General features: G+C 43.0%; 1 protein-coding gene across 1 annotated transcript in view; it reads right to left on the reverse strand.

Moving 5' to 3' along the window:
• Positions 1–443: 443 nt before the first annotated feature.
• Positions 444–15004, reverse strand: part of LOC311121927 (zona pellucida-like domain-containing protein 1) — a gene marked incomplete at its 3' end in the record, with an annotated part of 91625 nt that continues 77064 nt past the window's right edge. Inside the window, exons 9-10 of the mRNA XM_084196358.1 lie at positions 1228–1257; positions 444–619 (exon numbers count right to left, since the gene is read on the reverse strand). Of these exons, the coding sequence (XP_084052484.1) occupies positions 444–619; positions 1228–1257 (206 nt within the window). The remainder of the gene's footprint in view (positions 620–1227; positions 1258–15004) is intronic.

A 15004-nucleotide genomic window follows, 5' to 3' on the forward strand; every position in this document is an offset into this window, starting at 1 on the left:
AACCCCATGCTCTTTTCTGAGTTTTTTAATTCTTGCATAGAATGTTGTTTAGAGGTCGGACACTGTTTACATTTCTCCCTGTAACATACCAACTAAACAAGAATTTGGTGTTAGACCAGTTTATTCTACACTATATGTGTTTCTTGTAAATTATCATTTACCCTGCAATAGGATGCCGTGCAGCTGAGGTATTAAATTAAACTCAAATCCACTTTGCAAATTAAACGCCTAACAATAACCGGTCTGTCACTGGGTTGAAACAAGATAAGTACAATACATACAAAGAAATATACATTCTCGAGATATCAACTATACCTATGCTAACATGAATTATACAGTTAGTTTACATTCATATAAATGAACATGTGAGTCCCTCTCTCTCCTTCTATGTAGTGTCCTCATGGGGAGGGGGAAGGCAAGATCTTGGGATTAGTTGGGTGGGGTTAGTTGAAAGCTGGGTTGCGAGCCCCCGACAAGATGGTCGGTGGGGCCCTCTTGCCCTTGAGGAGGGTAAGGGATAAGATGAAGAAACACAGGCTCATTACACCAAGGATGATGATGCCTGAGATAAGTGCGCTGGTCACCGTGTTCATCCGAAACACTGGGCTGTTTAGTTGCGCTACAACAAACAAAAAAGACCAATGAAAGCAATAGGGCAGTTGATTATTATGAGAATAATGATAATGCCTGCTAAAATCTAAGAAGAAAAGTAACAGGGACATTGATTTATGTATATTGCTATTTCAGTATTTCTTTATAATTTCCTTCCATCAAAAGTAGTTAAAGGAAGACTAGTTGCAACAATGTAAAAATCCTATTGGTGTCTTTTAATGTGCGATGCTAAACAGAAATCCGAACAAGCTTACACATACTTTAACCCAACTTATTACCATACTATTACAATGTTATTGACACTTCATTCTGTGCTGTAATGTTAAAGGGATAGTTCACTCAAATTACAAATATTGATTTCCTTACCCTGTAAGCAGTCTATAGACAAGGTATGACAGCAATCCATACTTTTGTTTTGTTTACCTGGCCACTTCCAAATGCGCGTTTCATGTCCAAATCATCTTTAAGTATCTAAAATGTATTGTGTATCGAAATCAAGTTGCTTTAAGATGATTTGGACATGAAGTGCGAAAAATGCTAATATCGGTTTCGGAAGGGAATCAGAAGGAAGAAGAGTTTGGGAAGATTCTCAGGAACTAAATATGAAGGGCTTACCTAGTTGTGAGTTGTTCATTGGAGTTTCGTCTGTGGAACATAAAAAGGCAATTTAAGAGTACACCACTTCTCTGCATGTACCAGACCTGGGTCAAATACACATAGAATTATTGAAGTGTGCTTCATTTAGTTTTGAGTTTGCACTTCCAGGACCTTCATTGGGTCCATTGTATCTGTGAAATTAAATCAAGTGCACATCAGGTATTTGAAAGTATCTGATATAGATCTACAATTAGCTATACCCCACATGATTGAACAATACGCCTGCATTCAGACTTAAGATCTGCACACTGCAAGATCTGCACACTGCAAGATCTGATTTTCACATAAATTGATGTAAATGGGAGACAACTCAAGTTTAGTCTAAATACATCAGCAGGGCTTAGATTGTTATCCATAGCACTGAAGATCAGCGCTGTAGCGTGGTTGATTTGTAAAGGTAGTAACCTATTGAGCCGACATATGCAGCGTTTACCGTAAATGCAGTCTCTGCGAATGTGGGAACATTGCCTATGAATTTCAATCGCGCTACAGCGTGGATCTTCTGCACTACTGATTTAATCTAGAATTCAATAATGAACAATGTCATAACTCTGGAGGATGTCTTCTCTTGAATGAGCCATTTAAAGGAGGGTTTAGCACATTTTTCCTATTTGTCAGCTTTAGTCCAGGGTGCATTGCATGGTGCAGTTACCAGAGATATTATAGAAAGGAGATATGAATCCAATTAATGAAGGAAAGTATAACACCCCACCCAGCAGTGTTCATGTGGTCATGCTGCGTCACGCGGTTGCTAAGCCAATCGTCATGCAATCTCTTGTCAAAGTCAGTCCTGTCAAAAGTTTGGACACACCTACTCAATCCAGGGTTTTTCTTTATTTTTACTATTTTCTACATTCTAGAACAATATTGCAGACATAAAAACTATTAAATAACACATATGGAATTATGTAGTAAGCAAAAAAGTGTTTAACAAATAAAAACATATTTTAGAATTTAGATTCTTCAAATAGCCACCCATTGCCTTGACGACAGCTTTGCACACTCTTGGCATTCTCTCAATCAGCTTCATGAGGTAGTCACCTGGAATGCATTTTAATTAACAGGTGTGCCTTCTTAAAAGTTCATTTGTGAAATGTATTTCCTTCTTAATGCGTTTGAGACAATCAGTTGTGTTGTGACAAGGTAGGGGGGTATACAGAAGATAGCCCTATTTGGTAAAATACCCAGTACATATTATGGCAAGAACATCTCAAATAAGCAAAGAAAAACGACAGTCCATCATTACTTTAAGACATCAAGGTCAGTCAATCCGGAAAATGTTAAGAACTTTGAAAGTTTCTTCAAGTGCAGTCACAAAAACCATCAAGCGCTATGATGAAACTGGCTCTCATGAGGACCGCCTGCCGTGGCTTTGTGATACGCGGTGTGGGTGAACGGATGATCTCTGCATGTGTATTTCCCACCGTAAAGCATGGAGGAGGAGGTGTTATGGTATAGGATGCTTTGCTGGTGACACTGTCTATGATTTACTTACAATTCAAGGCACACTTAACCAGCATAGCTACCACAGCATTCTGCAGCAATACGCCACCCCATCTGGTTTGGGCTTAGTTGTGACAAGGTAGGGGGGTATACAGAAGATAGCCCTATTTGGTAAAATACCCAGTACATATTATGGCAAGAACATCTCAAATAAGCAAAGAAAAACGACAGTCCATCATTACTTTAAGACATCAAGGTCAGTCAATCCGGAAAATGTTAAGAACTTTGAAAGTTTCTTCAATTGCAGTCACAAAAACCATCAAGCGCTATGATGAAACTGGCTCTCATGAGGACCGCCACAGGAATGGAAGACCCAGAGTTAACTCTGCTGCAGGGGATAAGTTCATTTGAGTTACCAGCCTCAGAAATTGCAGCCCAAATAAATGCTTCACAGAGTTCAAGTAACAGACACATCTCAACATCAACTGTTCAGAGGGGACTGTGTGAATCAGGCCTTGATGGTCGAATTGCTGCAAAGAAACCACTACTAAAGGACACCAATAATAAGAAGAGACTTGCTTGGGCCAAGAAACACAATTAATGGACATTTTCCGGTGGAAATGTGTCCATTATTTGAGATTTTTGGTTCCACCTGCCGTGGCTTTGTGATACGCGGTGTAGGTGAACGGATGATCTCTGCATGTGTATTTCCCACCGTAAAGCACGGAGGAGGAGGTGATATGGTATGGGATGCTTTGCTTGTGACACTGTCTATGATTTACTTACAATTCAAGGCACACTTAACCAGCATAGTTACCACAGCATTCTGCAGCAATACGCCACCCCATCTGGTTTGGGCTTAGTGGTGACAAGGTAGGGGGGTATACAGAAGATAGCCCTATTTGGTAAAATACCCAGTACATATTATGGCAAGAACATCTCAAATAAGCAAAGAAAAACGACAGTCCATCATTACTTTAAGACATCAAGGTCAGTCAATACGGAAAATGTTAAGAACTTTGAAAGTTTCTTCAAGTGCAGTCACAAAAACCATCAAGCGCTATGATGAAACTGGCTCTCATGAGGACCGCCTGCCGTGGCTTTGTGATACGCGGTGTGGGTGAACGGATGATCTCTGCATGTGTATTTCCCACCGTAAAGCATGGAGGAGGAGGTGTTATGGTATGGGATGCTTTGCTGGTGACACTGTCTATGATTTACTTACAATTCAAGGCACACTTAACCAGCATAGTTACCACAGCATTCTGCAGCAATACGCCACCCCATCTGGTTTGGGCTTAGTGGTGACAAGGTAGGGGGGTATACAGAAGATAGCCCTATTTGGTAAAATACCCAGTACATATTATGGCAAGAACATCTCAAATAAGCAAAGAAAAACGACAGTCCATCATTACTTTAAGACATCAAGGTCAGTCAATACGGAAAATGTTAAGAACTTTGAAAGTTTCTTCAAGTGCAGTCACAAAAACCATCAAGCGCTATGATGAAACTGGCTCTCATGAGGACCGCCTGCCGTGGCTTTGTGATACGCGGTGTGGGTGAACGGATGATCTCTGCATGTGTATTTCCCACCGTAAAGCATGGAGGAGGAGGTGTTATGGTATGGGATGCTTTGCTGGTGACACTGTCTATGATTTACTTACAATTCAAGGCACACTTAACCAGCATAGCTACCACAGCATTCTGCAGCAATACGCCACCCCATCTGGTTTGGGCTTAGTTGTGACAAGGTAGGGGGGTATACAGAAGATAGCCCTATTTGGTAAAATACCCAGTACATATTATGGCAAGAACATCTCAAATAAGCAAAGAAAAACGACAGTCCATCATTACTTTAAGACATCAAGGTCAGTCAATCCGGAAAATATTAAGAACTTTGAAAGTTTCTTCAAGTGCAGTCATAAAAACCATCAAGCGCTATGATGAACCTGGCTCTCATGAGGACCGCCACAGGAATGGAAGACCCAGAGTTAACTCTGCTGCAGGGGATAAGTTCATTTGAGTTACCAGCCTCAGAAATTGCAGCCCAAATAAATGCTTCACAGAGTTCAAGTAACAGACACATCTCAACATCAACTGTTCAGAGGGGACTGTGTGAATCAGGCCTTCATGGTCGAATTTCTGCAAAGAAACCACCACTAAAGGACACCAATAAGAAGAAGAGACCTGCTTGGGCCAAGAAACATGAGCAATGGACATTAGACCGGTGGAAATTTGTCCTTTGGTCTGGAGTCCAAATTGGAGATTTTTGGTTCCAACTGCCGCATCTTTGTGAGTGAACGGATGATCTCCACATGTGTATTTCCCACCGTAAAGCATGGAGGAGGAGGTGTTATGGTGTGGGGGTGCTTTGCTGGTGACACTGTCTGGGATTTATTTAGAATTCAAGGGACACTTAACCAGCATGTCTACCACAGCATTCTACAGCGATACGGCATCCCTTCTGGTTTTGGTTAGTGGCACTATCATTTGTTTTTCACAGGACAATGACCCAACACATCTCCAGGCTGCGTAAGGGCTATTTTACCAAGAAGGAGAGTGATGGAGTGCTGCATTAGATGACCTGGCCACCACAATTCGCCAAACCTCAACCCAATTGAGCTGGTTTGGGATGAGTCAGATGGCAGAGTGAAGGAAAAGCAGCCAACAAGTGCTCAGCATATGTGGGAACTCCTTCAAGACTGTTGGAAAAGCATTCCAGCTGAAGCTGGTTGAGAGAATGCCAAGAGTGTGCAAACCTGTCATCAAGGCAGGGTGGCTATTTGAAGAATCTCAAATATAAAATATATTTTGATTTGTTTAACACTTTTTTGGTTACTACATGATTCCATATGTGGTATTTCATAGTTTTGATGTCTTCACTATTATTCTACAATGTAGAAAATAGTAACAATAAAGAAAAACCCTTGAAAGAGTAGGTGTGTCCAAACCTTTCACTGGTACTGTATGTATGGAGCATAAGTATGTACAGTTGTATTCACGTTTTCAAGTACTGGTGACATGTCATGCATTCCGATTTTTGCATAGATTGTAATGGACACATATAATGTGTGTAAAATACTTTTTTGAAGGTTGTACTGATTATGATGAGCTAATGCTAAGCTAATTGCCACTGACGTGTGACGCGATGTTTGTTGACATCACACAATGCATTCAGGTTGTCACGTGAAAGTCTGTCAGACCAAAGATGTTATAACAAAATGAGGTGAAGGGATGGTTCACTCGTCTTTCGAGTAAACTTCTGGAATTTAATGATGGAAGTGAATGATGCAAAGAGACCCAACTCCTCTTGTAACCTCTTATCTTTGGTTGACACAAAAAAAAAAAAATTATGGTGGCGCGCACAAACTATCCATTGTCGGATTACTTTAGATTTTTTGGAAAGTGTTTTACTCAATTATTTTGATCACTGGTGAGGTCACACATGATGTGATGAATAGTAAATCGTAATTTCTGCTAGCTAATTCATAATATGGTTTCTGTCAGCCAAGAGTTAGCTAAATATGACCGCTTGTGTTAGGTCACTCTTTCCTCGGTTAGCACTATGACTAATGTAGCCTACATTTTCCGGTTTGGATGAGAATTGTGTTATACTGTTGCTACTTCAGACATCCACAGAACATTGCATCCAAAACTAAACTGCTCACATTAAGGACATAACGTTGTAAAGACTGTGTTTGTGCAAAACGTTTCTGTGAAAAAACAGCGTGGACAGCTCAAATGCTGACTGTTGCGTCAATCATAACTGGACATTCCAAATAAGTGTTCTAATTACACCGGTTTGAGCGTACGCTAAGGAATTTTTCCTAGCCACCGTGTTTCTACATCTGCATTGCTTGCTGTTTGGGGTTTAAGGCTGGGTTTCTGTATAAGCGATTTGTGACATCTGCTGAGGTAAAAAGGGTTTATGAATACATTTGATCGATTGATGACATGGAGTTAGTGATTTTATAAAAAATTGTTAAACAGGGAAACGGTGCGTAAGTAATAAGAGTTATTGTTTTGGGATATTGTTGATGTTGGTGCCCTAAATGGAGAGACCCAAAAGGCACTTGTGTAGATTTTAAGGGAATGGTTAGGTATAAGAAATTACACAGAAAAAATATATAAACGCAAGATGTAAAGTGTTGGTCACATGTTTCATGAGCTAAAATTAAAGATCCCGAAATGTTCCATACGCACAAAAATCTTATTTCTCTCAAATTTTGTGCACAAATTTGTTTACACCTTGTTAGTGAGCATTTCTCCTTTGCCAAGAAAATCCATCCACCTGACAGGTGTGGCATATTAAAAAGCGGATAAACAGCATGTTCTGGACCAAAAAAGGCCACTGTAAAATGTGCAGTTTTGTCACACAACACAATGCCACAGATGTCTCAAGTTTTGAGGGAGCCTACAATTGGCATGCTGACTGCAGGAATGTTCACCAGAGCTGTTGCCAGATAATTTAATGTTAATTTCTCTGCCATAAGCCATCTCCAACATCGTTTTAGAGAATTTGGCAGTACGTCCAACCTTCCTCACAACCACAGACCACGTTTATGGAGATGTGTGGGCAAGCGGTTTGCTGATGTCAACATTGTGAACAGAGTGCCCCATGGTGGTGGTAGGGTTATGGTATGGGCAGGCAGGCAGGCAGGCAGGTATAACAGACAACTATCACAATTGCATTTTATCGATGGCAATTTGAATGCACAGAGATACTATGACGAAATCCTGAGGCCCATTGTCGTGCCGTTCATCCACCTCCATCCCCTTATGTTTCAGCATGTTAATGCACAGCCCCATGTCGCAAGGATCTGTAAACAATTCCTGGAAGCTGAAAATGTCCCAGTTCTTCCATGGCCTGCATACACACCAGATATGTCACCCACTGAACATGTTTAGGATGCTCTGGATCGAGGTGTACGACAGCGTGTTCCAGTTCTCATCAATATCCAGCAACTTGCACAGCCATTGAAGAGGAGTAGGACAACATTCCACAGGCCACAATCAACAGCCTGATCAACTCTATGTGATAGAGATGTGTTGCACTGCATGAGGGCAAATGGTGGCAACACCAGATACTGGTATCTGTGACCAAAAGATGCATATCTGTATGTGAAATCCATATATTAGGGCCTAATGAATTTATTTCAATTGACTGAAATCCTTATATGAACTGTAACACAGTACAATCTTTGAAATTGTTGCATGTTGCATTTATATTTCTGTTTAGTATATATGGTGAAGGTTCTATAGTCATATGGCAGTTTGAAGCTATTACCATATTGGTTATACCAAGAAGTTTAAATGAACAGGAGATACAGTAGGTGCCCACAGGACGATGTCAGATGTTACAGTGGCTTGCGAAAGTATTCACCCATCTTGGCATTTTTCCTATTTTGTTGCCTTACAACCTGATTTTTTGGGGGTTTTTATCATTTGATTTACACAACATGCCTACCACTTTGAAGATGCAAAATATTTTTTCTTGTGAAACAAACAACAAATAAGATAGAAAAACAGAAAACTTGAGCGTGCATAACTATTCACCCGCCCATTCTTCAAGGCAAAACTGCTCCAGCTCCTTCAAGTTGGATGGGTTCCGCTGGTGTACAGCAATCTTTAAGTCATACCACAGTTTCTCAATTGGATTGAGGTCTGGGCTTTGACTAGGCCATTCCAAGACATTTAAATGTTTCCCCTTAAACCACTCGAGTGTTGCTTTAGCAGTATGCTTAGGGTCATTGTCCTGCTGGAAGGTGAACCTCTGTCCCAGTCTCAAATCTCTGGAAGACTGAAACAGGTTTCCTTCAATAATTTCCCTGTATTTAGCGCCATCCATCATTCCTTCAATTCTGACCAGTTTCCCAGTCCCTGCCGATGAAAAACATCCCCACAGCATGATGCTGCCACCACCATGCTTCACTGTGGGGATGGTGTTCTCGGGGTGATGAGAGGTGTTGGGTTTGCGCCAGACATAGCGTTTTCCTTGATGGCCAAAAAGCTCAATTTTAGTCTCATCTGACCAGAGTACCTTCTTCCATAAGTTTGGGGAGTCTCCCACATGCCTTTTGGCGAACACCAAACGTGTTTGCTTATTTTTTTCTTTAAGCAATGGCTTGTTTTCTGGCCACTCTTCCATATAGCCCAGCTCTGTGGAGTGTACGGCTTAAAGTGGTCCTATGGACAGATACTCCAATCTTAGCTGTGGAGCTTTGCAGCTCCTTCAGGGTTATCTTTAGTCTCTTTGTTGCCTCTCTGATTAATGCCCTCCTTGCCTGGTCCGTGAGTTTTGGTGGGCGGCCCTCTCTTGGCAGGTTTGTTGTGGTGCCATATTCTTTCCATTTTTTAATAATGGATTTAATGGTGCTCTGTGGGATGTTCAATCTTTCAGGTATTTTTTTATAACCCAACCCTGATCTTTACTTCTCCACAACTTTGTCCCTGACCTGTTTGGAGAGCACCTTGGTCTTCATGGTGCCGCTTGCTTGGTGGTGCCCCTTGCTTAGTGGTGTTGCAGACTCAGAACAGGTGTATATATACTGAGATTGTGTGACAGATCATGTGACACTTAGATTGCACACAGGTGGACTTTATTTAACTAATTATATGACTTCTGAATGTAATTAGTTGAACCAAATCTTATTTAGGGACTTCATAGCAAAGGGGGTGAATACATATGCACGCACCACTTTTCCGTTATTTCTTTTGTAGAATGTTTTGAAACAAGTAATTTTTTTCATTTCACTTCACCAATTTGGACTATTTTGTGTATGGCTATCACATGAAATCCAATTAACTAAGTAGCCGGAGAGGAAGGAAACCGCTCAGGATTTTACCGTGAGGCAAATGGTGACCTTAAAACAGTTACAGAGTTTAATGGCTGGGATAGGAGAAAACTGAGGATGGAGCAACAACATTGACTCCCGAGTGGCGCAGTGGTCTAAGGCACTACATCACAGTGCTAGCTGTGCCACTAGAAATCCTGGTTTGAGTCCAGGCTCTGTCGCAGCCGGCCGCAACTGGGAGACCCATGGGCGCCGCACAATTGGTCCACCATCGTCCAAGGTAGGGGAGGGTTTGGCCGGCAGGGATGTGTGTTCGTTTCCCATGGGGGGCCAGTATAAAAAACACACAAAAAAAACACGTATGCATTCACTAACTGTAAGTTGCTCTGGATAAGAGCGTCTGCTAAATGACTAAAATGTAAATTGTAGTTACTCCACAATACTAACCTAATTGACAGAGTTAAAAAGAAGGAAGCCTGTACCAAAGTAATAGTGCAAAGAAATGTTGCAAAGCAATTAACTTTTGTTCTGAATACAAAGTGTTATCTTTGGGGCAAATCCAATGCAGCACAACATTGATTACCACTCTCCATATTTTAAAGCATAGTGGTGGCTGCATAATGTTATGGGTATGCTTTTAATCGTTATGTACTGGGGAATTTTTCAGGATTAAAAATAAATGGAATGGAGCTAAGCACAGGCAGAATTCTAGAGGAAAACCTGGTTCAGTCTGCTTTTCACCAGACACTGGGAGATGAATTCACCTTTTAGCAGGACAATAACCTAAGACACAAGGCCAAATCTACACTGGAGTTCCTTACCAAGAAGACAGTGAATGTTCCTGAGTGGTCAAGTTACACTTTGACTTAAATCTGCCTGAAAATCTATGGCAAGACTTGAAAATGGTGCTTGAAGAATTTTGTAAAGAACAATGGGCAAATATTGTACAATCCAGGTGTGCAAAGCTCTCAGTGACTTACCCAGAAAGACTCACAGCTGTCATAACTGCCAAAGGTGATTCTAACATGTATTGATTCAAGGGTACAATTACTTATGTAAATGAGATATTTCTGTATTTCATTTTCAATAAATTGGCAATCATTTCTAAAAACATGTTTTCACTTCGTCATTATGGGGTATTGTGTGTAGATTGGTGAAAAAAATAATGTTGAATTCTTGAATTCAAGCTGTAACATAACAAAATGTGGAATAAGTCAAGGGGTATGGATACTTTCTGAAGGTATATACACTACCAGTCAAAAGTTTGGACACACCTACTAATTCAAGGGTTTTTATTTATGTTTATAAAAATGTTTACCTTCTAGAATAATAGTGAAGACATCAAAACTATGAAATAACACATATGGAATCATGTAGTAACCAAGAAAGTGGTAATCAAATGAAAATATATGTTATATTTGAGATTCTTCAAATAGCCACCCTTTGCCTTAATGACAGCTTTGCACACTCTTGGCATTCTCTAAACCAGCTTCATGAGGTAGTCACCTGAAATGCATTTCAATTAACAGTTGTGCATTCTTAAAAGTTCATTTGTGAAATTTCTTTCCTTCTTAATGCGTTTGAGCCATTCAGTTGTGTTGTGACAAGGTAGGGGTTCTTCCAAGATTGCGTAGTAGTGCAGTCCTGTTTTTGTCGTGTGTCTGTAAATAGCCTGTAAATACCCTGTTTTTTTGTATTTTTCATACATATTTCCCTATCAGACTTTTCATCCTTTTCATCCTTACTTTCCTGCAACCCGCCTCACTCAATGTGGAATGGATTCTATTATTGACTTACCTTTTATCTTTTATCTAGAATCGCCAGTTGAAACTAGCTAGCCAGCTAACTAGCTACTTGCTATTAGCCACAGTTAGCGGTATTTCACCCAGAACATTGGATTTTTCTGCCGGAATAATTTAATCACTGGACATTAATCACCGGATCGCAACTAGCTAGCCGCAACCGAATGGATGTAGCTGTTTGGCTAATCACCACTGCCCCCGATGCAAGCACCAGTTAGCCTCGAGCTAGCCTAGAGCCAGGCCCATATCCCGGCCATCTACCTCTCGGTCTACCGGACGGGAGTAGCCAGCTAACTAGCTACTTGCTATTAGCTACCGTTAGCGGTTTTTCACCATTGTCCGTGGCCTGCACCACCCACCAGCCAGCTCTAGCCTGGACTATTATTCGGCCAGTCTGCACTGTCTGCACAGCGCATTATTGACCCAGAATCGACGCATTATCGACCCTCTGCCGGAATCACTGAATCACTGGACCTTTAACTCCGGATTCATCGCTACCAGCTAGCTGCAACAAAATGGACGTTGTGGTTTGGCTAATCATCCTGAGCTAGCCCATCTCCCGGCTATCTACCTCTCTGTCAACCGGACAGGACCACCTAGTGTTGACACGGAGCCCCGCCGATCCTACACGACTGGTCTACCGACGTAATCGTCTGATGTGGTTACAACAGGCTTCCCGTTACGACGTCGACCACGAAAATTGCATCTGCTAGCCCCGGCCCGCTAGCACACGCTAGCCGTGGCCTCTTGCTCGCTAGTGCTTTAGCAGCCCCCGAACTACCTCCGAACTATCCTATTGCTGTTCACCGGACCTTATGATAACTCAGCTATACAGCTGATGCCTGCTGGACTGTTCCTTTTTACGGTACCGCATCCTGTTCATGTTCAGCCTCAGCCCAAACTGTGTCGTCATTACCAGCTGTTGTCTTAGCTCTCTCAAATTACACCTGTGATTGCTTTATGCCTCTCTCCCATGTCAATATGGTTTGCTTATTGCTGTTTCGGTGATATCTAATTGTACTATTTCACTGTAGATCCCCCAGCCCAGCTAAACCTGCCTTAGATAGCTCCTTTGTCCCACCCCTCATACACGCGGAGACCGACTCAATCGGTGCCTCCAGTGATGCTATCTCTTTCATTGTTACCCAACGCTTAGGTTTAGTTGTAGGTTATTGTAGGTAATTATTTTAGGTAAGTATTGTATTCGGCGGACCCCGGCGAAGCACGAGGCTAGCTTACCCACTACCTGGATCAACAAAGCTAGCTAGCTAGCTAGCGGGTAGCTACTGGTAACTTTTAGCAACTGTGGTTAGTTGTTTCCAATGTTATTTCATGCTTAAGAGTACCTGTGATTGAGCCAGCTAGCTGCCACCATTCAGCTGTTTTTCTAACCTCATTATCCGAGGCATTAACGTTAGGTGGTTGGTAGCTGCTGTACTTAATTATGCTACTGATAACAGTCTGCTGTAGTTTACAACAATTCTAATTTCTAAAGTGGAAGTTGGGAGAGTTTTATTCGGGTGGTTCAGTGAAACAATTATAGTTTCTGAGGTGGAAGTTGGGAGAGTTATATATATATTTTTTTTTGGTGAGGGAGGCCTGCTCTCTCCTTTCCCAGATGTTTAGTTCATTTCATTCCGATCTCCTCTGCATTATTGTAGCCATCTGCTGCAGCCTGTCAACTATGCCTCTGCCTATCCCTGTTCTCTCCTGTCCGCACAGGCTACACAAACGCCTCACACCGCGTGGCTGCTGCCTCTCTAACCTGGTGGTCCCTGCACGCACCACACACCTGGAGTTCCAGGTCTCAGGCAGCCTCTGGAACTGCCGTTCTGCCGCCAACAAGGCTGACTTCATCCCAGCCTATGCTACCCTCCAGTCCCTCGACTTCCTGGCGCTGACGGAAACATGGATTACCACTGAAAACACTGCTACTCCTACTGCTCTCTCCTCGTCTGACCATGTGTTCTCGCATACCCCGAGAGCATCTGGTCAGAGGGGTGGTGGCACAGGAATCCTCATCTCTCCCAAGTGGTCATTCTCAATTTTTCTGTCTATCTCCTCATTTGAATTCCATGCTGTCACAGTCACTAGCCCATTTAAGCTTAATATCCTTGTCATCTATCGCCCTCCAGGTTCCCTTGGAGAGTTCATCAATGAGCTTGACGCCTTGATAAGTTCCTTTCCTGAGGATGGCTCACCCTTCACAGTTTTGGGGGATTTCAACCTCCCTACGTCTACATTTGACTCATTTCTCTCTGCCTCCTTCTTTCCACTCCTCTCCTCTTTTGACCTCACCCTCTCACCGTCCCCCCCTACTCACAAGGCAGGCAATACGCTTGACTTCATCTTTACTAGATGTTGCTCTTCTACTAATCTCACTGCAACTCCCCTCCATGTCTCCGACCACTACTTTGTATCCTTTTCTCTCTCGCTCTCCTCCAACACTACTCACTCTGCCCCTACATAGATGGTAACGCGCCGCTGCAACCTTCGCTCTCTCTCTCCCACTACTCTCTCCTCTTCCATCCTATCATCTCTTCCCTCTGCTCAATCCTTCTCCCTCCAATCTCCTGATTCTGCCTCCTCAACCCTCCTCTCCTCCCTTTCTGCATCCTTTGACTCCCTGTGTCCCCTATCCTCCCGGCCGGCTCGGTCCTCCCCTCCAGCTCCGTGGCTTGATGACTCATTGCGAGCTCACAGAACAGAGCTCCGGGCAGCTGAGCGGAAATGGAAGAAAACTAAACTCCCTGCCGACCTGGCATCTTTTCACTCCCTCCTCTCTACATTTTCTTCATCTGTTTCTGCTGCTAAGGCCACTTTCTACCACTCTAAATTCCAAGCATCTGCCTCTAACCCTAGGAAGCTCTTTGCCACATTCTCCTCACTGCTGAATCCCCCCCCCCCCCCCCTCCTCCTCCCTCTCTGTGGATGACTTTGTCAACCACTTTGAAAAGAAGGTTGACGACATCCGATCCTCGTTTGTTAAGTCTAATGACACTGCTGGTCCTGCTCACACTGCCCTACCCTATGCTCTGACTTCTTTCTCCCCTCTCTCTCCAGATAAAATCTTGCGACTAGTGACTGCAGGCCGCCCAACAACCTGCCCGCTTGACCCCATCCCCTCCTCTCTTCTCCAGACCATCTCCGATGACCTTCTCCCCTACCTCACCTCGCTGATCAACTCATCCTTGACCGCTGGCCATGTCCCTTCCGTCTTCAAGAGAGCGAGAGTTGCACCCCTTCTCAAAAAACCAACACTCGATCCCACTGATGTCAACAACTACAGACCAGTATCCCTTCTTTATTTTCTTTCCAAAACTATTGAGTGTGCCGTCTTTAGCCAACTCTCTTGCTATCTCTCTCAGAATGACCTTCTTGATCCAAACCAGTCAGGTTTCAGGACTGGTCATTCAACTGAGACTGCTCTTCTCTGTGTCACGGAGGCTCTCCGCACTGCTAAAGCTAACTCTCTCTCCTCTGCTCTTGTCCTTCTAGACCTGTCTGCTGCCTTTGATACTGTGAACCATCAGATCCTCCTCTCCACCCTCTCCGAGCTGGGCATCTCCGGCGCGGCTCACTCCTGGATTGCGTCCTACCTGACCGGTCGCTCCTACCAAGTGGCGTGGCGAGAAGCTGTCTCCGCACCACGTGCTCTCACCACTGGTGTCCCCCAGGGCTCAGTTCTAGGCCCTC

Source organism: Coregonus lavaretus, assembly GCF_964263955.1.
Source record: "Coregonus lavaretus genome assembly, contig: HAP1_SCAFFOLD_688, whole genome shotgun sequence".
Lineage (NCBI taxonomy): Eukaryota > Metazoa > Chordata > Actinopteri > Salmoniformes > Salmonidae > Coregonus > Coregonus lavaretus.